The sequence below is a fragment of the Spermophilus citellus genome (assembly GCF_964194105.1).
Source record: "Spermophilus citellus genome assembly, chromosome: 16".
Lineage (NCBI taxonomy): Eukaryota > Metazoa > Chordata > Mammalia > Rodentia > Sciuridae > Spermophilus > Spermophilus citellus.
Window position 1 is genome coordinate 38,568,398 of NC_138196.1, and position 25,680 is coordinate 38,594,077.

Here is a 25,680-nt window from a genome sequence, read left to right on the forward strand (position 1 = left end):
TAGCTAATATCTTCTAGAATTATGTTAATAGGAATCACACATGTTCCTATATTATGTTCTCTTTTGATCTGGTTTTTGTTGTTGTTGATTGTTTGTTTTCAGTATTTCATGTTATCATTATCAATGGGAACTTTTATTGCCAAAAAGTTACCTGTACAGTGGATATATTCTAATGTATTTCTCAATTTACTTATTGATAAATGTTCGGGTTATTTCCAGTGTTTCTCTATTACAAGTGAAACTGGCAAAATCTTTTTAAGGACTGGGGCTGTGTCTCAGCAGTAGAGTACTTGCCTCACATGTGTGAGGCACTGAGTTCGATTCTCAGCACCACATGTAGATAAATTTTTTTCATAAAAGGTCTATCGACAACTAAAAAAAACATTTTAAAAAAACTTTTTAAGTTATTGTGTGGGCATATGCTTTTACTTCTCTTTGAGTAAATGCCTAGGAGTGGAATGGCTAGATAAGTTACATGGTAGTTACATGTGTAGTTTTTTGAGACTGCTGACCTGTTTTCCAAAGTGTTTGAAATATTTTATAGTCTCATCAGTGATACCTTTTATTCTTACCTTTACCAATACTTGGTACAGTCTTTTAAATTTTAGCCACTTTAGTAATAATATTTTAGTGTGAATTTTCATTTCTTTGGTGACTCATGATGATTATCTTCCTGTGTTTGCCTTCTATCTTTGTTGAATATCTTTTCAAATACAAAATAAAGCCAGATGTGGTGGTGCATAGCTGTAAGCCAAGCTACTTAGAAGGCTGAGGCAGGAGCTTGCTTGAGCCCAGAAAGTTGAGGTGCCTGGGTAGTGTAGTCAGACCCATATCTCAAAATAATAAATAAATAAGAAATAAAAAATTAATTCTTATCTACTTGTACATATTGTTCTATGTGAAAAATATTCCAAAATAATGCAAATGTTTTAAATGGAAATTAACTGTATTCTTTAAAGTAGGGTTTGATTCATAATAGTAATTCACAGGAGACTGAACTGACGCAGTGTAATTGAAGGAAATAATTGCTGTCTTCTGTATTTCAACAGGTTGCAGCATTGCAAGAGGAGAAAAGTAGTTTATTGGCAGAGAATCAGATATTAATGGAAAGACTCAATCAATCTGATTCCATAGAAGATCCCAACAGTCCAGCAGGAAGAAGGCATTTGCAACTCCAAACTCAATTAGAACAGCTACAAGAAGAAACATTCAGGTAAAAGACCACTCATTAAACTTGAATTTTAAAAAATTTTGTAACTGTCACTTAACGGTTAGGAATATAGTATTAGGACTTCTGGTTAACTGCATACCGAGACAAAGGTGTGTAATAAATAACTTCCTCAGATCTTTCCATACAAGTTATGTGACATAACTTCACATCTAGGATGAATTGTATCCAACATTTAATATTTCTTCATGACAGAATGCTCCACCTACAAAATAACAGTGAAAAAAATAAAGAAACCAAACACCAGCCCTTCATTCCACACATCTGTCCCACCCCCACTATAGTGTTGTAGTAAGCAAAGGCAGACCACGAACAAATTAGAGGAAGACAGGAAGAATGCTAGTGAAGGGATATGAGATGAGTTGGGAGCCAGGTGAGTTGGCATACTCCTGTAGTCCTAGATAATAGAGAGACTGAGGCAGGGCAGTCATTAGACCAGCATGGGCAACCTAATGAGACCCCCTTCTCAAAAAAGAGAAGAAAAAAATAGGCAAGGTGAGTTGGAGCAATCATCAGAAAGATTAAATTCATTCAAAACTAAAATTCCTTTAAAAAAAACAACAGATAACTGGGCAGAGTGAACCACAGATTGCCTGATAGGAATTTCAAAGTAAATTCATTTTTGTAAAGAGCCAGATTCTGTAAAAGGATACAGAAGGAAACTTTAAAGAGACACAATATGCACAGGCATACAATTTAAAGAGATAATACAAAGACCTAGGGCATGATTTAAGAGATAAGTTTATTTTAAAAGACAAGCTGATTTAAAACAATAGGTACAATTTAAAGGAACCATCTTTCAAACACATCTTCTGGAGAAGTAAAAGGCCAAAAGGGAAAGGGAAAAGAGAATCAGGAAATTTTGATATGCTTTAAGATGAAATAGAAGCACAAAATTGAAGGTCTTAGCAGCATTATGAAAATATTTTGTCATGGTTTACTAAAAAATATATTATGATCTATTTCTTAACTGGCTATAGATTTCCATTGCTAAAACAGAAAAATTATACTTTTTTTTTTTTTGGTATCAGAGTTTGAACCCAAGGGTACTTAACCACTGAGCCACATCTCCAGCCATATATATATATATATATATATATATATATATATATATTTTTTTTTTTTTTTTTGCTGAGTTACTTAGGGCCTCAGCCTCATGAGCCTCTGGTATTACAGGCATGCACCACCGCACCTGGTGGAAATTAATTTGGTTTTTACTTTCCAAGTAGCTTAATTTAGTAATATACCTACTGTCCTTCATTATTTCTAAATGAGATGTTTCTGAATTTTCTTCTTCTTTTTTTCTCTAACAGAAGACAATAAAAAGCTTTCCTTAGATCTCTTGGAAACCTTTGAAACAATCCATTCCTTATTGCCTTTACCAGCAATTCCAAATGGGATCTGAGGACCCTGAAGGTTCTTTGAGACTGTTTTAGAATGCATAAGGCTCTCTCTTTTCTGACTACATACTTGTGCAAGCCTGGATTTTCCTCATGTATTTTATTGAAAAACATCACAACAGATGAATGTAGAAACGGTTATTAGAACCCAACTTTCTTCTGTAAAACCAGATATTTAAGTTATGTAAATAGTGTTAACCTTCATTTTTTTTTGTTTCATAAAAATGTAATTTTTTTCATAAACAATATGTTTGTATTAACATAATGGGCTTATTACTGTTATTTTCAATTGAACTAAGTAAATAGACTTAAATGTTTTAATTATTGATATGACAAATAGCAACAGATAAAACCTACATAATTAAAGGTTCTTTTTAAAAATATTTTTAGTTATAGATGGACACAATATCTTTATTTTATTTATTTATTTTTATGTGGTACTGAGTAAGGATCGAACCCAGAGCCTTACAAATGCTAGGCAAGTGCTCTACCACTGAGCTATAGCCCTAGTCCCTAACTGAAGGTTCTTTAGGGTTTTCAGTAATTGTAAGAATATGAAGGGATCCTGAAACCAAAATGTTTGAGAACCCTTTATCTTGACCTCCTAAGACAAAAATCCATGAATAATAAAATATAACTTTACCCTTTTGTTTCTAAATTGTGGCTAATTTTCCAGTTATAGTTTAGGGAAATTACATTTTTATTATTAAGGAAATCATGTTTAAAGTTTTGTTGATCCAGAATACATATTCATAATAATATATTTTGAAGTGCCTTAAAAACTCAAATATTTGATCAGTACTATATTTCTCAAGGATTTTTGTTGTTGTTAAATATCCTTATAAAGTCAGATATATTTGCCCCACTTTCTTAGCTAACTAATGGTACAGTAAACATACACAAGTAACACAAATGAAGATCTAAATATATAAAATGTGTGATATGATAACATTTTCTAATCAATAAGGAAAGTTTAGATTGTTTGTTTATGGCTTGGCATAGTTATTTTGGCAGAAGTTAGATTCCAGCATTGCATCATACGCAAAATGAATTAAAAACTTTAATGTTAGAAATGAAACCATTGAAAATAGGGGACAGACAGGAAGGACACCAAATAGGAAACAGGAAGCAGGTTTCTTTTGCTGCATCCCGGTTAAGAGGGAAATCATTTAATCCCCTGAACCCTTAGTTCAGGCCATTTCAGAACTTTATACCTATTGTGTAAGGGAAGGGGCTCAGAAGTTCATAGTCTGCAGAAGTTCACACAAAAACAGCTTTTTCTTTCACTGTTCTGGGCAAGTTAACCCTTCAAGGACAGTGCCTGAGAAGGGGAGAGTTTATTTTCCCCCTTCTTCCCTCCCACTGCCACCTGTTACCACAGATCCCAATTAGTAACTACTTCTCTTTGAAATGTAAACATCTCTGTGAAGCTCTGGCTCAAGGCCAGAAGCCTTGTTAAAGGATCTTTCTTATCACACTTTGCATTTGCAAACACACTTCTACAAACATATATATAAATTTTTTAAATTTTTATTTTATTTTTTTGCTTATACTAGATATTTCATAAATATTTGTGAAAAAATCTCTTCCAGGCCGGTGGGCACAATGATAGTGCAACAGGAACTAGGAAGTTTAACTACATTGAACTCTTGTAGAGACTCTTCTACTTATAGACTAAGATTAATTATGGTGAAGATTTCTGGAGAAGCTTAATTAAGATTTTCTGTGGAGGAGGAAGTGCCATTACGAAGTACTCACAGAAAATTTAGAGTTAAAATAAAGAAAGTTTATACACTAAAAGTAAAAACTGAAGTTCCAATCAGTTGAAATGCATAAAAATTAGGACTTATGTACGTATTTTTTAAATACTTATATATAATTTTAAATAAAATTAAAAGTCACTAATTGCATAAAATACTTGCAATAGGAGAGAGAAGAGCATTATAAATCAAAGAAAGGGGTTGGGGTTGTGGCTTAGCAGTAGAGTGCTCACCTAGCATGGGTTCAATTCTCAGCACCACATAAAGATAAATAAGTAAAATAAAGGTACTGTGTCCAACTACAACTAAAAAAATAAATATTAAAAAAAGTTAAATCAAAGAAAGGATATATGTTAAGTAAACAAGTCTAGTTAATTACAAGTAGAAATAGTATTAATGATTTTTTTTTAACATGAGAATGAAAGATGCGCTCCCAAAATGTTAAACAATAGTTATTTGGATTAATACATGGTATTAATTTTCTTTGCTTTTCTGTATTTTCCAAATTTCAGAAAGAAATATATATTAATTTCATAATTAGAAAATAAAACCTTAGAGGTGGGGGTGTGTCTCAGCAGTAGAGTGGTTGCCTAGTATGCCTAAGACCCAGTATTTGGGGAAGCATTCTTTGATGTCTAGCTTTCTGACAATGGAGGAATGGTCACAAGTTGTCACTTTTTTCAAGTGTGGAACACTGGAATCAACTTTAATAATAGATACAATTTAGGAATACAGCTTTTGGCCACAAAAATCACAGACATGTTGAAGAGTTTATTCTTATGTTTTCTCTTCTTTTGTTGTTCCAAAGAGAATTATGAGACAGTAAATAGTGCTTTCTTGATCTATTTTATTCTGGTTATAGACTAGAAGCAGCCAAAGATGATTATCGAATACGCTGTGAAGAGTTAGAAAAGGAAATCTCTGAACTTCGGCAACAGAATGATGAATTAACTACTTTGGCAGACGAAGCTCAGTCTCTAAAAGATGAAATAGATGTTCTTAGGTAAACAATCTTTCCTTCATTGTGTAATTTCAGACCCATCAGTTCTGTCTGTCTGTCTGTCTGTCTGTCTCTCTCTCTCTCTCTCTCTTAACAAACTCTTGAATCTCTTAGCACACCTCAGTGTGTTTTAAGAGTCATACTACCTGGGTTCATATCCTACAGCTGCCACTTATTTAACCTCTATATTTTCTCAGCTATAAAATGGAAGTAATATACATACTTACCTCAGTTTTATATGAAGAGTTAAATGAGCTTATCTCTTGAAATGCTATCTGGCAAATCAGTCCTCCTGCCTGTTAAATAGAAGTTAATCTGACCATCATTTCACACTTTTCTAGCTCGGGAACATTTTTTTCTTATTACCCATATTCTTTAATTCTGAGCCCTCCAGGCACTTGATCTTTTTTTTTTTTTTCTTGGATGCTGGCACATGTTGCAGGGCTTCATTCCCTTCATGGGCATTTTCACGTTCACTTCAATTATTTTCTTATTGATACTTCACCACCTGCCACCTCAGTAGTCTACCATTCTGTTTCTTGCATAATCTCCAGTTATCTGTTGAATCATTCCAGTCATTTCTGTTTTCTGCTTCAGTTCTTTGAATACTGAGAATGAACAGAGAAAATTACATAGATAGTTTTGTCTAACTACAAATTAATGGTCTTTACTCTTCACTTATTATATCTGCAGTATTTTTGGGAAAAGTTTCTTACTCCTGGTCCACCATTTCACTATTAACCAGTGCTTAGTCCTGTATCCCATTTCTCTCATAGTTGTTTGTTGTTTTTATAACTCTTTCACCTGCCCCCTCCATGCCTTAATCTCAGTAAATGACCTTGTCTCCTACTGCTCAGAAAAAAGAGATTATGAACTGTTGAATTCTCCCATGCTCTTTGTCTCCAGTACCTCTAAATTTTCTGAGTTTCATCATTTTTCTGTTGCTTGTAGAGTGTAGACCTCTACTCTTCCTCCTGTCCAGCACTAATTCATTTTTCAGTATGTCAGTCTCAAACCTTCATGCTAATGTAGGGTCTGTGTTATATCAATTATCATTTTTCTTTGCATCTTGAATCTCGCTTCTTCACAAACACACACACACATTTTTTTTTTTTTTTTTTTACACTTAGGTCTCTTTAATTTTAAAAAGAAAGAAAAAGAAAGATTTATTATTCCTTCCTTCCTTCTAAAACTAAAATTATGTAAGAAAAATTTATATTCTCAGCTGGGGTTATAGTTCAGTATTGTAGCACTCAGCCTAATATTCATGAGACATTGTGTTTAGTCTCCAGCACCACATACACATATATACACACAAATTACATTTTCCTTTTAGTTTCTACAATTTGCCACTGTCTACCTACTATTTTTTTCCACTAAAACCTCTGTTCCTATGATCACTCATGACTCATGCCTAACAACTTACTTTACTTTTGTACTAAATGTGATTTTGCTGGCTGTCCCCTGCTGCTTTCCTTGAATTGTATAACATTCTAAACAATATATTTTTCTGTCATTTTGGACATTTTTACAAAATCTGAGCAAAAATTATTCTGAAATCACTTTTGGTATCATAATTTCATTAGAATGTGTTGTTGCCTGATAATGCCTAGTAGTCTTTCTTGGTTTAACACTGTCTAAAGATCTTAGCAGCCGTGTGTATATTTCTGATTTTTAATTTCTATCTCATTCTAGACATTCTTCTGATAAAGTATCTAAACTAGAAGGTCAAGTGGAATCTTATAAAAAGAAGCTGGAAGACCTTGGTGATTTGAGGCGGCAGGTTAAACTCTTAGAAGAGAAGAATACCATGTATATGCAGAACACTGTCAGTCTAGAGGAAGAGTTAAGAAAGGCCAATGCAGCACGAAGTCAACTTGAGACGTATAAGAGACAGGTAAAAGAACAGAAACAACTTTCCTCATGATGGTTTTAAGCAAGCTGTCTACTAGGACATATAGTTTATCAAAACCACTAACTTTTGTTTTTACAGTTTTTAATCTTTTCTTTATTATATTTTTTTATATTTAAAGAACTTTAAATATAATTCTTTTGGGGGGGTACCAGGGATTGAACTCAGGGGCACTTGGCCACTGAGCAACATCCCCAGCCCTATTTTGTGATTTTCTTAGAGACAGGGTCTCACTGAGTTGCTTATCGCCTCACTGTTGCTGAGTCTACCTTTGAACTTGCACTTCTCATGTCTCGGCCTCCTGAGCTGTTGCATTAAAAGTGTGCACCACCATGCCCAGCTAAATATAATTTTTATCCAGAGGATTTTGATTGGTCTCTAAAGCAACTCTCCCCCACTTTTTTTAATTTTTAAAATTTAATATGGAATACTTGAGAAATACACAACAGGGCTAGGTGTGATGGTATGCTTCTGTAGTCCCTCTACTAAGAAAGAAGGCTGATGCAGGAGGATCACTTGAGGCCAGCCTAGATAGATAACACAGTTGAGACCCTGTCTAAAGGTGGGTGTGGTGGCACATGCCTCTAATCCCAGAGGCTCTGGAGTCTGAGGCAGGAGGTTTGCAAGTTCAAAGCCAACCTCAGCAACGAAGCAAAGCCCTGTCTCAAAATAAAATATAAAAGGGCTGAGGATGTATCTCAGTGATTAAGCACCTGTGGGTTCAATCCCTACCAAAAAAAAAAAAAAAAACCCACAACAGCAAAAGTATAATACAGGTATAATACAGTAAATACATGCTTAAAAATACAACACTTTCTCCCTTGTTATAGGTAACTTCTGTATTGCTATATGGTTTTTGTTCCACGCATCTTTTTATACATTTGCGACATATCTGTTTATTCCTCAAAATTTATTACATTTTTACATGTTCCAAAACTACATAAATGATTCAGTGAAAACACTCTTCTGTCAGGGCATCATGGCACACCTACAGTCTCATCTACTGGGGAGTCTGAAACAGGAGGATCACAAGTTCAAGGCCAGCCTTGGCAACTCAACAAGACCTTATCTCAGGGTACAAAATTGAAAGGGCTGGGGATGTAACTCAGTGGTAGAGTACCCCTGGCTTCAAAGTCAAAAAAAAGAAAATACTCTTCTTTATTTGACTTTTTTTTTTCCTCAGTATATTTATGGGATTCATTCATGTTGATAGGCATTGCTTTATACTTACTATTCATTGTTAATGCTGTATATTATTCCATTGAGTGACTATTCCAAAATTTATCTACTTTACTTTTGAAGGACATATGAGATGTTTCCACTTTTATACACACATGCACATACACACAAACATGCACACACACACACACAAACATAAATGCCCCTATTAATCATACTGATCATGTCCTGTGCACATGGTGGAGGTTACAGAGCTTTATCAATTCTCTCTCTCTCTCTCTCTCTCTCTCTCTCTCTCTCTCTCTCTCTCTCTCTCTCTCTGTTTTTGGTACCAGGGATTGAACCTAGGGGCACATAACTACGGAGCCACATCCCTATTCCTTTTTATTTTTTGAGACAGGGTCTTGCTAAGTTCCTTTGGGCTTTGTTAAGTTACTAGGACTGCCCTCAAACCCGGGATCTTTCTGCCTCAGCCTCCCTAGTAACTGGGACTATAGGCATGTGCCACCATGCTCAGCTTTATGGAATTTCTTAGAGCATTGTCAATGTAATAGATGTTCTAGTCTATTCTTTGAAGTGATTATATTACCAACAAAATGTTTATATGGATTCCTTTGCTCCCCGACATCACCAACACATAGTATTGTCAAATTTAAATTTTGCCAATTGGTGAATATAAAATAGTGTCTCCTTGTGATTTTACTTAGCATTATGCAGATGACAAATATATGAACTGACCATATTTCTTTTGGGATTTCCTATTTTTATCTTTTACCCATTTTATATTTAATTCTTTTTCTTACTCATTTAACTTTTTTCCCCCTGGTACTAGGGATTCAATCCAGAGATACTTTGCCACTGAGCCTCAACTTTAGGTCTTTTTATTTTTTATTTTAAGAAAGGGTTTCACAAAGTTGCTGAGGTTGGCCTCAAACTTGCAGTCCTCCTGTAATTTATAAAACCATTTATATGTTCTTTATGTTAATTTTTTTTTTTTTTAGTTTTAGGTGGACACAATATCTTTATTTTATTTTTTATGTGGTGCTGAGGATCGAACCCAGTGCCTCACGCATTTCAGGCAAGCACACTACCACTTGAGCCACATCCCCAGCCCTTAATTTTTCATTTCTTTAGTTTCATTGTTCATTTCCTATAGATGTCTGACCTGCCAGTATTTTTTGAGTCCTGATTTTAATATAATGAACCTTAAATATCTTTTTCATTATGATTTGTACTTTTTATCTTAACACATTATTTTCTACATAAAGATGAAAGTCTAATCTCTTCATTACAAAGATTTAAAATTTGTTTTGCATATTTAGATTTATAATCCATCTGGAATTTATTCTTTCCTAGGATGTGAGAGGAATCCATTTAATATTTTTGTCTGTGTAGATATGTAATGGTCCATTCTTCTTCCCCAGTGACCTACAGTTCTACCTTATATATTTAAAGTTTTCATTTTATATATGGGTTTATTTCTGGGCACTCTGTTCTATTGGTGTCCTTGTTTATTTCCATGCTTCTACCACACTGTCATATTTTCTGTAGATTTTTAGTAATTTTGCTTTTGGTAGAGAAGACTCTTACCTGTCCTTTTTCAAAACTGTCTGTTCTTGGACCTGGTTTTTTTTTTTCCCCCTCTAAACTCAAAATCCTTGGAGTTGAAATTCCATTGAGTCCGTTGATTGATTTGGAAAAAATTGACATCTTTGTGACAAGAAGTATTCCTATGTATGAATATATCTCTATTTGCATTTATTTAGGTCTTCAGTGTCTTTCAATTTAAGCTCTTTTAAAGATCATGCACATATTTTACTCATAGGTATTTGTGGTTTTGGTTATTTGTATAAATGTAGTTATTTGATGGAAGATACCATTTTCCATTTGTTGATGATTTATACTAATGAAATAGATTTCTTTTTCATTTTTTAAAATTTTAATTTGTTATATGACAGCAGAATGCAATATAACTCATATTACCCATATAGAGCACAATTTTTCATATTTCTAGTTGTACACAATAAATAGATTTTATTTGTTGATTCTGTAGCATTGCAAAATTCTCATATTACTTATGATAATATCTCATTAAAGGTGATATAGTGAACAAATGAAAGTAATTTTGTTTCTTTATATTCCATACCTTCTTTTCCCTCCAGTATCAGCACACCTGGCCTTTAATACAATTTTGTGTAAAAATAATAGTGGGAAACCATTTCATATTTTTTATTATGTCCAGAATATTATTTTTAATTATACTTATTGGCATATTTTAACTATACAAAATAATGGATTTCTTTCTCTTTTTGGAACTGGAGACTTAACATAGGGGCATTTTTGCACCTAGCTACATCCCTGTTCTTTCTTTCTTTCTTTCTTTCTTTCTTTTTTTTTTTTTTTTTTTTTTTTTTTTTTGAGACGGGGTCTTGCTAAGTTGCTGAGGCTGGTCTCAAGACTTATAGCCCTCCTGCCTTAGGTCAGTGGGATTATAGGTGTGTGCCACTGCAGGTGGCTAAATAATGGGTTTCATTGTCATATTTTCATATGTGTATATAAAATACTTTGATTTGTATATACCTTTCCCATTACTCTCTTTTCCTCCATTCTTCAAGTTCCTTCCTCCTTCTAATAGTCCCCTTTCTATGTTCATGTCATCTTTTTACCCCCTAGATTCCACGTATGAAAAAAACATGGAATACTTATCTTTGAATCTGGCTTGTTTCACTTAACTTGTTGATCTCCAATTCCATCTATTTTCCTACAAATGACATGATTTCATTTTCTCTATGGCTGAATAATATTCCATTGTGTGTATTTACCATATTTGTTTTAATCATTCATGTATTGAGCATCCAGACTGATTCCATAAATTTGGCTATTGTTAATAGTGCCATGACAACATAAGTATGGAGATATCTCTATTGTATGCTGACTTTTGTTCTTCTGGGTATTTACCTGGGAGTGATATAGATGCTGAGAATGTTATATGGTCCTTCTATTTTTAGTTTTTTGTGAAATTTTTATAGTGTTTATTACTAATTTACATTCCCACCAATAGCATATAAGAATTCCTTTTCCCCACATCCTTACTCGCATTTGTTGTTGGATTTTGTTGTTGTTGTTTCCTTGAGAATAACCATTCTGTCTAGAGTGAGATAGTATCTCAATGTAGTTTTGTTTTGTTTTTTTAGTTGTAGATGGACACAATACCTTTATTTTATTTATTTTATGTGGTTCTGAGGATTAAATCCCGTGCCTTACCCGTGCCATGCAAGTGCTCTGCCACTGAACCACATCCCCAGTCCTCAATGTAGTTTTGATTTGCATTTTCTGTATATGTGTGTATGTACATATATATGTACACATATATATTTTATTTTTATGTGGTGCTGAGGATCGAACCCAGTGCCTCAGAGGTACTAAGCAAGCACTCTGCCACTTGAGCCACAATCCCAGCCCATTGATTTGCATTTTCCTGATGACTAAAGACATTGAATATTTCGTGTATTTTTCAACCAGTTGTACATCTTATTTTGTGTTAAATTTCTTTTAGTTCCTTCTATGTTCTGGATATTAATCCTGTGTTGGATGAACAGTTGGCAATGATTTTCTTCCTTTCTATAGGCAGTTGCTTTACTCTGTTGATTCTTTCTTTTGCTATGCAGAAGTTTTTTCATTTGATATAATTCCATTTGTTAATTCTTACTACTATTTCCTCAGCTATTAGAATCCTATTCAGAAAGTCATTGCCTATAACACTGATTTCAAGTGTTTTACCTATGTTTTTTCTAACAATTTTAACATTTCAAATCTTACATAAGGTCTTTGATCCATTTGAATCAGTTTTTGAACAATTTCAAAATCTAGTTTTCAACCATCAGCAGGTAGTGGTTCACTTTTGACCTCACCATTTGTTAAAGAGGCTCTCTTTCCTCTAACATGTGTTTTTTGCCCCTTTGCCAAAAATCAGATGACTGTAGATGCGTGTCTTGCATCTATTCCATTGGTCTACATGTGTATTTTTATGCCATTTCCATGCTGTTTTTGTTACAATAGCTCTATATTATATTTGGAAATCAGTATGGTGATTTTATGAACATTGTTCTTTTTTTTAGGATTGGCTAGTGTGTTTGGGGTCTTTTGTGCTTCCATGTGAATTTTAGAATTGTTTTTTCTAGTTCTGTGAAGAATGTATTGGTAATTTGATGGGTATTGCATTGAATCTGTCAGTCACGTCCCATAGTATGGCCATTTTACCAATATTAATTTTCCCAGTCCATGAATGGAGAGGTCTTTCCATTTTATGATGTGTTCTTCAATTTATTTCTTCAGTGTTTTATAATTTTTTCCTATAGAGGTCTTCACCTCCATGGTTAGGTTTATTCATAGGGATTTTATTTTACTTAAAACAATTGTAAATAGGATTGTTTTCCTGATTTCTTTGTTTTAATTTCTCAAAGAATTCAGTATTGGTGTCTGGGAAAGCTATCCAACTCTTCTGTGTTGATTTTGTATCCTGCTTCTTTGCTGAATTTATCAGTTCTAAGAGACTCTTGGTAAATTCTTTAGGGTTTTCTAGGTATACAGTTATTATCTTCTGCAAACAGTTTTCTTGTTACTGATCTATTTAGATTTTTTTTTTAATTCTCTTGTTCAAGTTTGATAAGTCAAATATATCTGTAAATTGTTTCTTCTAGATTTTTTAAAAAAAATTTAATTACACCTGGACGCAATATCTTTATTTGTTTATTTTTATGTGATGCTGAAGATTGAACCCAGTGCCTCACATGTATGAGGCAAGCACTCTGCCACTGAGCCATAACCCCAACCCCTCTTCTGGATTTTCTAATTTACTGGCAATACAAGTTTTCAAAATATTCCCTAATGATCCTATCAATTTTAGTGTACTTTTTGTAATATCCCACTTTTTTCGTCTCTAATTTTGTTTGGTTCTTCTCTTTTTTGGTTAGCTTGGTTAAGGGTTGGTCAGAATTGTTTATCTAATCAATTCTTTGCTTCATTTATTCTTTGGATTTTTCTTTAGTGTCTATTTCATTTATTTCTACTGATTCTTATTATATCTTTCCTTCTACTAATATTGGGTGGTGGTGTTGTTTTTTCTTGTTTTTCTAAGTCATCATTAGGTTATATCTGAGGTCTATTTTTCTAATTTAAGCATGGGTTGCTATAAACTTCCCTCACATTTGCTGTATCCCATGTGTTCTTTTTTTTTTTTTTAATTATTTTATTGTTGGTTGTTCAAAACATTACATAGTTCTTATTATACCATATTTCACAGATTGATTCAAGTGGGTTATGAACTCCCATTTTTACCCCGTATACAGATTGCTGTGTCACATCAGTTACATTACCATTGATTTACAAATTGCGTTTCTAGTGACTGATGTATTCTGCTGTCTATCCCATTCTCCACTGTCCCCTCACCCCTCCCCTCCCCTCCCCTCCCATACTCTCTCTCCATCCCCTCTACTATAAATCGTTTCTCCCCCTTGTATTATTTTTCCCTTTCCCCTCACTTCCTCTTGTATGTAATTTTGTATAACCCTAAGGGTCTCCTTCCATTTCCAAGCAATTTCCCTTCTCTCTCCCTGTCCCTCCCACCTCTCATCCCTGTATAATGTTATTCATCTTCTCATGCTCTTCTTCCCTACTCTGTTCTTAGTTACTCTCCTTATATCAAAGAAGACATTTGGCATTTGTTTTTTAGGGATTGGCTAGCTTCACTTAGCATAATCTGCTCTAATGCCATCCATTTCCCTCCAAATTCTATAATTTTGTCATTTCTTAATGCAGAGTAATACTCCATTGTGTATAAATGCCACATTTTTTTTTATCCATTCGTCTATTGAAGGGCATCTAGGTTGCTTCCACAGTCTTGCTATTGTGAATTGTACTGCTATGAACATCGTTGTAGCAGTGTCCCTGTAGCATGCTGTTTTTAGGTCTTTAGGGAATAGACCCAGAAGGGGAATAGCTGGATCAAATGGTGGTTCCATTCCCAGCTTTCCAAGAAATCTCCATACTGCTTTCCAAATTGGTTGCACCAATTTGCAGTCCCACCAACAATGTACAAGTGTACCCTTTTCCCCACATCCTCACCAGCACTTGTTGTTGTTTGACTTCATATTGGCTGCCAATCTTACTGTACTGAGATGGTATCTTAGGGTGGTTTTGATTTGCATTTCTCTGACTGCTAGCGATGGTGAGCATTTTTTCATGTACTTGTTGATTGATTGTATGTCCTCCTCTGAGAAGTGTCTGTTTAGGTCCTTGGCCCATTTGTTGATTGTGTTATTTGTTATCTTATTGTCTGATTTTTTGAGTTCTTTATATACTCTGGATATTAGGGCTCTATCTGAAGTGTGAGGAGTAAAGATTTGTTCCCATGATGTAGGCTCCCTATTTACCTCTCTTATTGTTTCTTTTGCTGAGAAAAAACTTTTTAGTTTGAGCAAGTCCCATTTGTTGATTCTAGATATTAATTCTTGTGCTATGGGTGTCCTATTGAGGAATTTGGAGACCGACCCCACAGTGTGTAGGTCGTAACCAACTTTTTCTTCTATCAGATGCCTTGTCTCTGGTTTGATATCAAGCTCCTTGATCCATTTTGAGTTAACTTTTGTGCATGGCGAGAGAAAGGGATTCAGTTTCTTTTTGTTGCATATGGATTTCCAGTTTTCCCAGCACCATTTGTTGAAGATGCTGTCCTTCCTCCATTGCATGCTTTTAGCCCCTTTATCAAATATAAGAAAGTTGTAGTTTTGTGGGTTGGTTTCTGTGTCCTCTATTCTGTACCATTGGTCCACCCGCCTGTTTTGGTACCAATACCATGCTGTTTTTGTTACTATTGCTCTGTAGTATAGTTTGAAGTCTGGTATCGCTATACCACCTGATTCACACTTCCTGCTTAGCATTGTTTTTGCTATTCTGGGTCTTTTATTTTTCCATATGAATTTCATGATTGCTTTCTCTATTTCTACAAGAAATGCCATTGGGATTTTGATTGGCATTGCATTAAACCTATAGAGAACTTTTGGTAATATCGCCATTTTGATGATGTTAGTTCTGCCTATCCATGAACAGGGTATATTTTTCCATCTTCTAAGATCTTCTTCAATTTCTCTCTTTAGGGTTCTGTAGTTTTCATTGTATAAGTCTTTTACCTCTTTTGTTAGGTTGATTCCCAAGTATTTTATTGTTTTTGAGGATATTGTGAATGGAGTGGTTGTCCTTATTTCCATTTCAGAGGGTTGGTCGCTGATATACAGGAATGCCTTTGATTTATGCGTGTTGATTTTATATCCTGCCACTTTGCTGAATTCATTTATTAGCTCTAATAGTTTCTTTGTAGACCCTTTTGGGTCTGCTAGGTATAGAATCATGTCATCTGCAAATAGTGATAATTTAAGTTCTTCTTTTCCTATTTTTATGCCTTTAATTTCTTTCGTCTGTCTAATTGCTCTGGCCAGTGTTTCGAGAACTATGTTGAACAGAAGTGGTGAGAGAGGGTATCCCTGTCTTGTTCCAGATTTTAGAGGGAATGCCTTCAACTTTTCTCCATTCAGAATGATGCTAGCCTGGGGCTTAGCGTAGATTGCTTTTACAATGTTGAGGTATGTTCCTGTTATCCCTATTTTTTCGAGCGTTTTGAACAAAAAGGGATGCTGTACTTTGTCGAATGCTTTTTCTGCATCTATCGAGATGATCATATGGTTCTTAATTTTAAGTCTATTGATGTGGTGGATAACATTTATTGATTTCCGTATATTGAACCATCCTTGCATCCCAGGGATGAATCCTACTTGATCATGGTGTACAATTTTTTTTATATGATTTTGTATCCGATTCGCCAGAATTTTATTGAGGATTTTTGCGTCTAGGTTCATTAGAGATATAGGTCTGTAGTTTTCTCTCTTTGAAGTACCTTTGTCTGGTTTAGGAATCAGTGTGATGTTGGCCTCGTAGAATGAATTTGGAAGTTCTCCCTCTTTTTCTATTTCCTGAAATAGCTTGAAAAGTATTGGTATTAGTTCCTCTTTAAAGGTTTTGTAAAACTCTGCTGTATACCCATCTGGTCCTGGGCTTTTCTGAGTTGGTAATCTTTTGATGGTTTCTTCTATTTCCTCAATTGATATTGGTCTGTTTAGGTTGTCTATATCCTCCTGTCTCAATCTGGGCAGATCATATGACTTAAGAAATTTATCGATGTCTTCACTATCTTCTATTTTATTGGAGTATAAGGATTCAAAATAATTTCTGATTATCTTCTGTATTTCTGAAGTGTCTGTTGTGATATTGCCTTTTTCATCCTGTATGCTAGTAATTTGAGTTCTCTCTCTTCTTCTCTTCGTTAGCATGGCTAAGGGTCTGTCGATCTTATTTATTTTTTCAAAGAACCAACTTTTCGTTTTATCAATTTTTTCAATTGTTTCTTTTGTTTCGATTTCCTTAATTTCAGCTCTGATTTTAATTATTTCTTGCCTTCTACTTCTTTTGCTGTTATTTTGCTCTTCTTTTTCTAGGATTTTGAGATGAAGTATGAGATCATTTATTTGTTGGTTTTTTCTTTGTTTAAGGAATGAACTCCATGCAATGAATTTTCCTCTTAGAACTGCTTTCAATGTGTCCCATAGATTCCGATATGTTGTGTCTGTGTTTTCATTTATCTCTAAGAATTTTTAAATTTCCTCCTTGATGTCTTCTATAACCCATTGATCATTCAGTAACCTGTTGTTCATTCTCCAAGTGATGCATGATTTTTCCTTCCTTCTTTTATCGTTGATTTTCAGTTTCATTCCATTATGGTCAGATAAGATGCATGGTATTATCTCTACTCCTTTATATTGTCTAAGAGTTGCCCTGTGACATAATTTGTGATCTATTTTTGAGAAGGATCCATGTGCTGCTGAGAAAAAAGTGTAACTGCTTTATGTTGGGTGGTATATTCTATATATGTCAATTAAGTCTAGGTTGTTAATTGTGTTATTGAGTTCTATAGTTTCCTTATTCAACTTTTGTTTGGAAGATCTGTCCAGTGGTGAGAGAGGTGTGTTGAAGTCTCCCATGATTATTGTATGGTGGTCTATTAGACTCTTGAACTTGAGAAGAGTTTGTTTGATGAACATAGCTGCATCATTGTTTGGGGCATATATATTTATGATTGTTATGTCTTGTTGGTGTATGGTTCCCTTGAGCAGTATGTAGTGTCCCTCTTTATCCCTTTTGATTAACTTTGGCTTGAAATCTATTTTATTTGATATGAGTATGGATACTCCTGCTTGTTTCCAAAGTCCATATGAGTGATATGATTTTTCCCAACCTTTCACCTTCAGTCTATGTATGTCTTTTCCTATCAAATGCATCTCCTGTAGGCAGCATATTGTTGGGTCATGTTTTGTGATCCATTCTACTAGCCTGTGTCTCTTAATTGGTGAGTTTAAGCCATTAACATTTAGGGTTATTATTGAGATATGGGTTATCCTTCCAGCCATATTTGTTTATTTATGTTACTGAATATGGTTTGTTTTCCTCTTTGATTACTTTCCCCCCTTTACTGTCCTACCTCCCACTGTTGGTTTTCATTGTTATTTTCCATTTCCTCTTCCTGTAATGTTTTGCTGAGGATTTTTTGGAGAGATGGTTTTCTAGCTGCAAATTCTTTTAAATTTTGTTTATCGTGGAAGGTTTTAATTTCATCTTCCATCTTGAAGCTCAATTTTGCTGGATACACAATTCTTGGTTGGAACCCATTTTCTTTCAGTGTTTGAAATATGTTATTCCAGGATCTTCTGGCTTTCAAAGTCTGTGTTGAGAGATCAGCTGTTATCCTGATTGGTTTACCCTTAAATGTAATCTGTTTCCTTTCTCTTGTAGCTTTTAAAATTCTCTCCTTATTCTGTATGTTGGGCATCTTCGTTATAATGTGTCTAGGTGTGGATCTCTTATGATTATGCACATTCGGCGTCCTGTAGGCTTCTAGGATTTGGGATTCTGTCTCATTCTTCAAGTCTGGGAAGTTTTCTCGTATTATTTCATTGAATAGATTGTTTATTCCTTTGGTTTGGAGCTCTGTGCCTTCCTGTATCCCAATGACTCTTTAGTTTGGTCTCTTTATGTTATCCCATATCTCTTGGATGTTCTGCTCATGGTTTCTTAACTGTCTTACTGAGCTGTCTATGTTCTTTTCAAGTTGAAATACTTTGTCTTCATTGTCTGACGTTCTGTCTTCTAAGTGTTCTACTGCTGGTAGTATTCTCAATTGAGTTTTTAAGTTGGTTTATTGCTTCCTGCCTTTCTAGGATTTCTGTTTGTTTGTTTTTTATAGATTCTATCTCCCTGTATAGTTGGTCTTTTGCTTCCTGGATTTGTTTATGTATTTCATTGTTGAAGAGATCTTTCATTGTCTGATTTTGCTGTCTAATGTCTTCCTTGAGACTCCAGATCATCTGAAGCATGTATCTCCTGAATTCTTTATCTGATATTCGATCTGCTGCAGATATTACCTCTTCTAACGTTGAGTTGACCTGCATTGCTTGTGGTCCTTTCTTTCCTTGTCTCTTCATAGTGTTTGCGTTTCTTTCTGCTTACTGAGACTGTTGTGTTGTTGAATTTTCCCCCTATATATTTGTATTACTCTTGTATAGTTGCAAATTCTCCTGCGCAGGCGCGGGCAGGGGCTCTGCTCCTCCTCCAGTTGGGGCCCTGTGTCTACCACATCGGCAGGCCGCTGGGCCTGTTCTGCTGGGTGGTAGCAGGTGCGCCTACCTTGCAGGCGCATGGGGGCGGCTCTGCCACTTCCAGGTTGCTGGGCCTGACCTGCTGGTGGGTTGCAGGTCCGGCTACCTTGCAGGCACGGGGGGAGGGCGCACACCTATTTGTATTTAGACAGTTACGCGAAATGGAGGACGTAATGCTTGGGAATGAAAGTTTGGGGGGAAGGGGAAGGTAGGTGCTCTTGAAAAGAAAGAAGGAGAGGGAGATAGATAGCATAGAGGAGAATGGAAAGAGCAGTAAAACTTGGAAGGGGAGAGAGAGAGGGAAAAGGGAGAGAAAAAATTAAAATGAAATAGGAAATAAAATTAGGTCTTAGAGATCCATTTTCTTCTCTTCCCGTAGGCAAAGCTGTGCCCTCCGGGCTGAGTTTTGCCCTCAATGTGTCAACAGCAATCCCTGTAAGGCAGTTCCTGGGAGTCTCTCAATCCTGTTGTTCCAGAGCCGTTTCACTTCTACGGCCCCTCCTCCCCTTCCTCCTGCCAGCCAACCAGGTCCTGCTCACCGGAGGCAGTTCCCCAAGGATTTGGTTACACTTTTAGGCCCAACGAGTGCTCTATTTCCCTAACTACTGAGCACTCTTGCTGTCATTCATCTAAGCCCCAGTGCTGTGGAGCTGTAGTCTGGGAGTCAATTGTTTAATTTTTCCGGACCCCTTTCGTGGGCACACCTTCGGAGTCTGGCAGCTAAGACCATTGGTGTCGCTGCCGGTGGTAATAGGAGTTGGGGGTCGAGGATCCCCTCTACTTCCCTCAGCCCCTATAGTCACTACCACACTGCTGGCGGTAGGAGGAGTTGGGGATCTGGAGTGTCCTCTGTTTCCCTCCGCCCCTACCGTCACACCCTCTCAGTTCGCGGTTGGGGGATTTGGGGGTGGGGAGTCTTCTCTGCTTCCCTCTGCCCCTACAGTCAAGCCCTCGTCACTGGCAGTAGGGGGAGTTGGGGGTCGAGAGTCCTTTGGCCCTTATGGTCACGCCCACGGAGAGATTTTGAAGTTTCCCGGTTGTTTGTATCTGGTGTGGGTGGGAGTCACACACCTGCTAAAGTACATTCCGCTGGGAAGGAATCTCTTTGGCCGAACTTTGGTGACTTCCCCTCTCTGTTATGGCGGGCCCCTGGCTCCTTGCCGGAGTGTCCAAAGGGAGGGGTGGAACTGGCTTGTCTCTGGTCTGACACAATCTCTGGTTTTAGTTCCCAGTTCACTATTTCGTAATGGGTTGGTTAGATTCCCTTCACGCTGTCTCGGGGGGGAGGGGGGGGGCGTTCGCCGGGTGGGTGTGGCTGTTAGTAGAGCCCGGAGGGCACGGGCTGTCTGCTGGGCCCGGCGGGGACACTTCTCGCTGCGCTGGGCCGCCGCCGCGTGGCTAAGATCCGTGCGGGTGGAGTGGCCGTTTGCTGAGCGAGAATGGGGCCTTCCGGGACAGCGAGATGGCGTGTGCCATCTGCGGGTTCGGGCGGACCGCGCCGCTTGGGGCCTCCGGCCGCTTTCTGAAGCGGCTGGTGGCTGCGGGACTCGACCTCCGCGCCCGTGTGACCGGCCAAGATTCCTCTTGACGGAATTTTGCTAGAAGTTTCTCAGTAGGTAGACTGCCGCTGTTCCAATGGGTCTTTCTGATCCCGTTAATGTGGAGACATTGGAATCGCTGCTTCCTCGCCAGCGGCCATGTTGGATCCCCCACCCCCATATGTTCTTGTAGGCTGTGTTTCCATTATCATTTGATTCTAGGAATTTTTAAATTTCTCCCAGTTTACTATAAAAAATACATTGTTCAATATGCATGTTTTTGTATAATTTCTAAGTTTTTCTTGATGTTAATTTCTATTTCATTCTGTTGTGGTCTGATAAAGACATAAGAAATAATTTTATTTGTGTGAATGTATGTGTATATTAGGATTTGCTTTATGGCCTAGAATGTTATCTATTTTGAAAAATGCTCTATGTGCTGATGAAAAGTATGCATATTCTGTAGCTGTTAGATGGAATAGTCTGTAGATGGCTATTAAGTTCATATGATCTATAGGGTAATTTAACTCCAATGTTTCTTTTCTCATTTTTTGCCTGGATAATCTATCCATTGGTAAGACTAGGGTATTGAAGTCACCCACTATTGTGGGACCTTTCTATCCCTTTGTGTCTTATAGTATTTTTGTTTCTTTGTTTTAAATAAAATTGGATGTTTCGAAGTTCAGTGCATATATATTTACAATCATTAAATTTCTCTTGATTGATTGTACCCTTATCAGCATATTGTGATCTTTGGGTTTCTTTTGACCAATTTTGGTCTTTTTTGTCAGATGCAGGGATAGCCTTGCTTGCTTTTGGATTTCATTTGGATTATCACTCTCCATCTTTTTACCTTCAGCCTGTATGTGCCTTTGTCAGTTTCAAAGAGTTGGGTCTTGCTTTTTAATCCATCCAGCTAGTCTGCATCTTTGCATTGGAGAAATTAGATCATTTACATTCGGGGTTGTTATTGCAAGGCAAATTACCAGTTCCTGTTGTTTTGATATTATTGTTTTATATGTTTTAAATCATCTTTGTTTATTTCTTTCTCTTTTATTTGTCTTAGGTGTTTAATGGTTTACTGAAATAATCATGTTTGATTCTATCCCACTTCTCATTTGCTTATCCACTTATTCATGTGTGTGTGTGTGTGTGTGTGTGTGTGTGTGTATAATTTCAGTTGTAGATGAATACGATACCTTTATTTTTGTTTGTTTTCATTTTTTTTATTGGTTGTTCAAAACATTACAAAGCTCTTGACATATCTCATACATTAGATTCAAGTGGGTTATGAACTCCCATTTTTACCCCAAATACAGATTGCAGAATCACATCGGTTACACATCCACATTTTTATATAATGCCATATTAGTAACTGTTGTATTCTTCTACCTTTCCTATCCTGTACTATCCCCCCTCCCCTCCTCTCCCATCATCTCTCTCTACCCCATCTGCTGTAATTTAATTCTCTCCCTTGTTTTTTTTTTTTCCTTTTCTTCATTTTTTTTTTTTTTAATGTGGTGCCAGGGATCAAACCAGTGCCTCACACATGCTAGGCAAGAGCTCTACCACTAAGCCACAACCCCAGCCCATCTACTTATTCTTTTCCATGCTCTTTTGGTTGTTTGTCTTGGTTTCTCATCTGGGTGTAGGATTCCTTTGAGTATCTTCTGTAATGCTGATTTAGCAGTCTTGAATTCTTAAAAAGTCCTTTTCCTTCTTAGATTTTGAAGAATATCTTTTCTGGATGTAGTAATTTTGTTTTCTTCAGGGCTTGAAATACATTATTCCATGTCTTCCTAAACCATTAGAATTTCTGCTGAGAAATCTGCTATTCTCATAGGCTTGCATTAATAGGTGACTTGGTGCTTCTCTTTACAACTTTTAATATTCTTTCTTTGTTCTGACCTATTGATAGTTCATCTTGGAAAGGTTCTTTTCTGGTCATGTTTAATTGGAGTTCTAAATGTCTTCAGTACCGATGGCCACATCATTGCTAAGATTTGGAAACTTTCCACCTATTATTTTACTGAATAAAATGCCATTTACCTGTAGTGGGACTCCCTCATCTATCACTTTAATTGCTTACTTTACATTTTCCCAGATAAGGCTAAGAATAAAAATTCAAGCATAATTCATCTATTAACTGACTATGATTGTAGATTTATAAATCATACTCTTTTAAAACCCAAGTACTTGATTATCTTGCCAGCTGAAGAATTTTTGTCCTGATCTATTTTTTTACTACCTTACTACCTTTTAGAGCCCAAAGCAGTTTAATAACCACTTAACTCCTATTAAACTGGTACTGGCAATTTCTGCATGAACTTCTCACTTTATCTTAGCTATATGATTGGATACCTACCCCAGCATTTCTTTCTCTCTTTCTTTTTCTTTGTTGTTGTTGTTTTTTCCTCAATTCAAAAAGGATTTTAGACTATCCAGTTAGCTATATTGCTGGAAATGAAAATTCCGGAGGATTCTTTTATAATTTTCAGCACTGTTACTCTAGATGATTCTGACTTGGGAATTCAGTGTCTAGGCAGATTTTCATTTCTGTTTTTCTCCATTGTGTTCAGCTGCTGGGTTATATGCATTCATTTGAGTATTGATGGGGGGAGGGGGTTTTCATAGACTTGGAGAAGAAGAAAATGGTTGTTTCTTTTTTGTGGGGAGGGGATTGGGTTCTGGAGATCAAACCCAGGATCTCACACATGCTAAGCATATGCTTTACCAGTAAGCTACACCTTTAGCCCCCATAATGATAATTCCTAATGTTTCAAATAATAAAAATTAATGGTATCTTTCTGTATCAGGTAGTAGAACTGCAAAATAGATTATCTGAAGAATCAAAGAAAGCAGATAAATTAGACTTTGAATATAAGCGGCTAAAAGAAAAAGTTGATAGTCTTCAAAAGGAAAAGGATGTAAGTATGTATATTAGGCATTTTGATTTTGACCACTGATAAATTTAGACAATTATATTTAATTCGTGTTTTAACTACATTAATTACTTCTGTTCATGAATTTAAAAATTAGAGATTCTATTTATTTTTAAATTACAAAAAATTCAAAAAAGATTCCATTTGTTTTGGAAATAGATCTAAAATAAAATATGAATTATTTTACTTCCATTCTAATTTTTTAATATTTATTTATCTTTTCTACCACTATTGCCTCTTTTAAAGTGTTTTGCTCTTTCTGTAAATTTGTGTAGTTTTTCTGCTTTCTATGTGATTAATTTATAAGACATTTATTTTTCAGCATGTTTTGAATATTTTAAAGATATTTTTGCTTTTCAAGGTTTATGAATACTTAGTTTTTATTCTTTGATCTTTTATGTTTAATGAAAAGGATGTTAAGAAATTAATTCCTTTTACTTAAGGATGGAGTAGATAGCTCTGTTTCTTATGTTTGACTGTGTGTTGCATATTGCCTTGCAATAGTGGACATTCAGTATTATTAAATTAAAAAAGTTGTTTTAATCTTTTTCTTTATGATCTTTCCATAAAAGACCAAAATGTAAAGCATGTACAGGTTCACTGTTGTTTATCATTTTATTAGGTAAGGCAAAGACCACTGATGAATAAATTCATAAAGCTTGAAACTGACCTTCCTTGTTTATATATCCTTCCAGAGATTAAGAACAGAAAGGGATTCTCTGAAGGAAACTATTGAAGAGCTTCGTTGTGTGCAGGCTCAGGAAGGACAGCTCACCACTCAAGGTAAAACATTTTGTTAATCCAAACAAGATGATTTATTTCTGATGATTACCAAAAACATTAGGTTCACTTTAAGATAAAAATGAAAAATTGATTTGAGGCAATAAAATTGATACGAATTTTTAAACTCTTATCCAGATTATGGAAAATAGGCTATAGTTATGGAACCAGATTTACTTGCCAACTTTTAGAGAAATTTGCTGGCATTTGAGTTTTTATTAGGTCAAATCATTTCTCTTTTTTATACCTTTAAAATAGACTTTATTTTTAGAGTACTTTTAGGATCACAGTAAAATTGAAGACACAGATTTCCCATAGACCCTATGCCCACAAACATGGATGGCCTCCCTCATTAACAACGTCCCCCACCAGAGTACATTTGTTTCAATGATGAATGTATATTTTTTATCACTGGGAGTTCATACTAACATTAGGGTTAATTCATATGGGTCTGAATAAATATATTGATATGTATCTACCATTATGGTATCATGCAGCGTATTTCCGCTGCCCTGAAATTCCATGTCTGCCCTCACCCTGTTCAGTCCCCACTAACCCTGGGCAACCACTGATCTTACTGATCTTTTTTTACTATCTCCATAGGTTTATTTTATTCAGTAGCACAGAGTTGGAATCACCTACTATGTAGTGTTTCCAGATGGGCTTCTTTGTTGTTGTTTTTAAATATATATGACTGTAGAGTGTATTTTGACATATTATACATACATGGAGTACAACTCATTCCAATTAGGATCCCATTCTTGTGGTTGTACATAATATGGAAGTCATCTTTGTTAACCTGGAAATTCATTCTGAAAAACTCCTCATCTCTTCTTTAAAAGTTTATCAAACATTCTGAGTCAGTATTTTTTATTTGTTTGTTTGTTTTCCCTCTACTGAGAAAAGTGGAATGGATTTTAATCCATTAAGGAACATCTCCAAAATCTATTCTTCCTCACTTGAGAGAAACAACACTCAGCTCACTCTTCTACTGCTCTTGCATGACAGTGGAGGACTGTGAAAGATTGATGACTTGAATAGCTTTGGTTTGTTCACTCCCACACTAATAACCAGTCCCTGCTTGTTAGTTAGATAAAACTGGAATATTTCTTTTCCCATGACTACCCTTTTTCTTAATCCCTTATTTCTTCTAAAAACCTGCTTATTTATTCCTTTACCTT

At 35.7% G+C, this 25,680-nt stretch overlaps 1 protein-coding gene across 9 annotated transcripts in view; it reads left to right on the forward strand.

Moving 5' to 3' along the window:
• Window positions 1–25,680, forward strand: part of HOOK3 (hook microtubule tethering protein 3) — a 132,691-nt gene that overhangs the window by 62,612 nt on the left and 44,399 nt on the right. For all 9 annotated transcript variants that reach the window (XM_081269745.1, XM_081269747.1, XM_081269744.1 and 6 more), the window contains 5 exons: window positions 1,050–1,213; window positions 5,251–5,391; window positions 7,084–7,285; window positions 23,594–23,704; window positions 24,415–24,502. In XM_081269745.1, coding sequence (XP_081125871.1) covers window positions 1,050–1,213; window positions 5,251–5,391; window positions 7,084–7,285; window positions 23,594–23,704; window positions 24,415–24,502 — 706 coding nt within the window. The remainder of the gene's footprint in view (window positions 1–1,049; window positions 1,214–5,250; window positions 5,392–7,083; window positions 7,286–23,593; window positions 23,705–24,414; window positions 24,503–25,680) is intronic.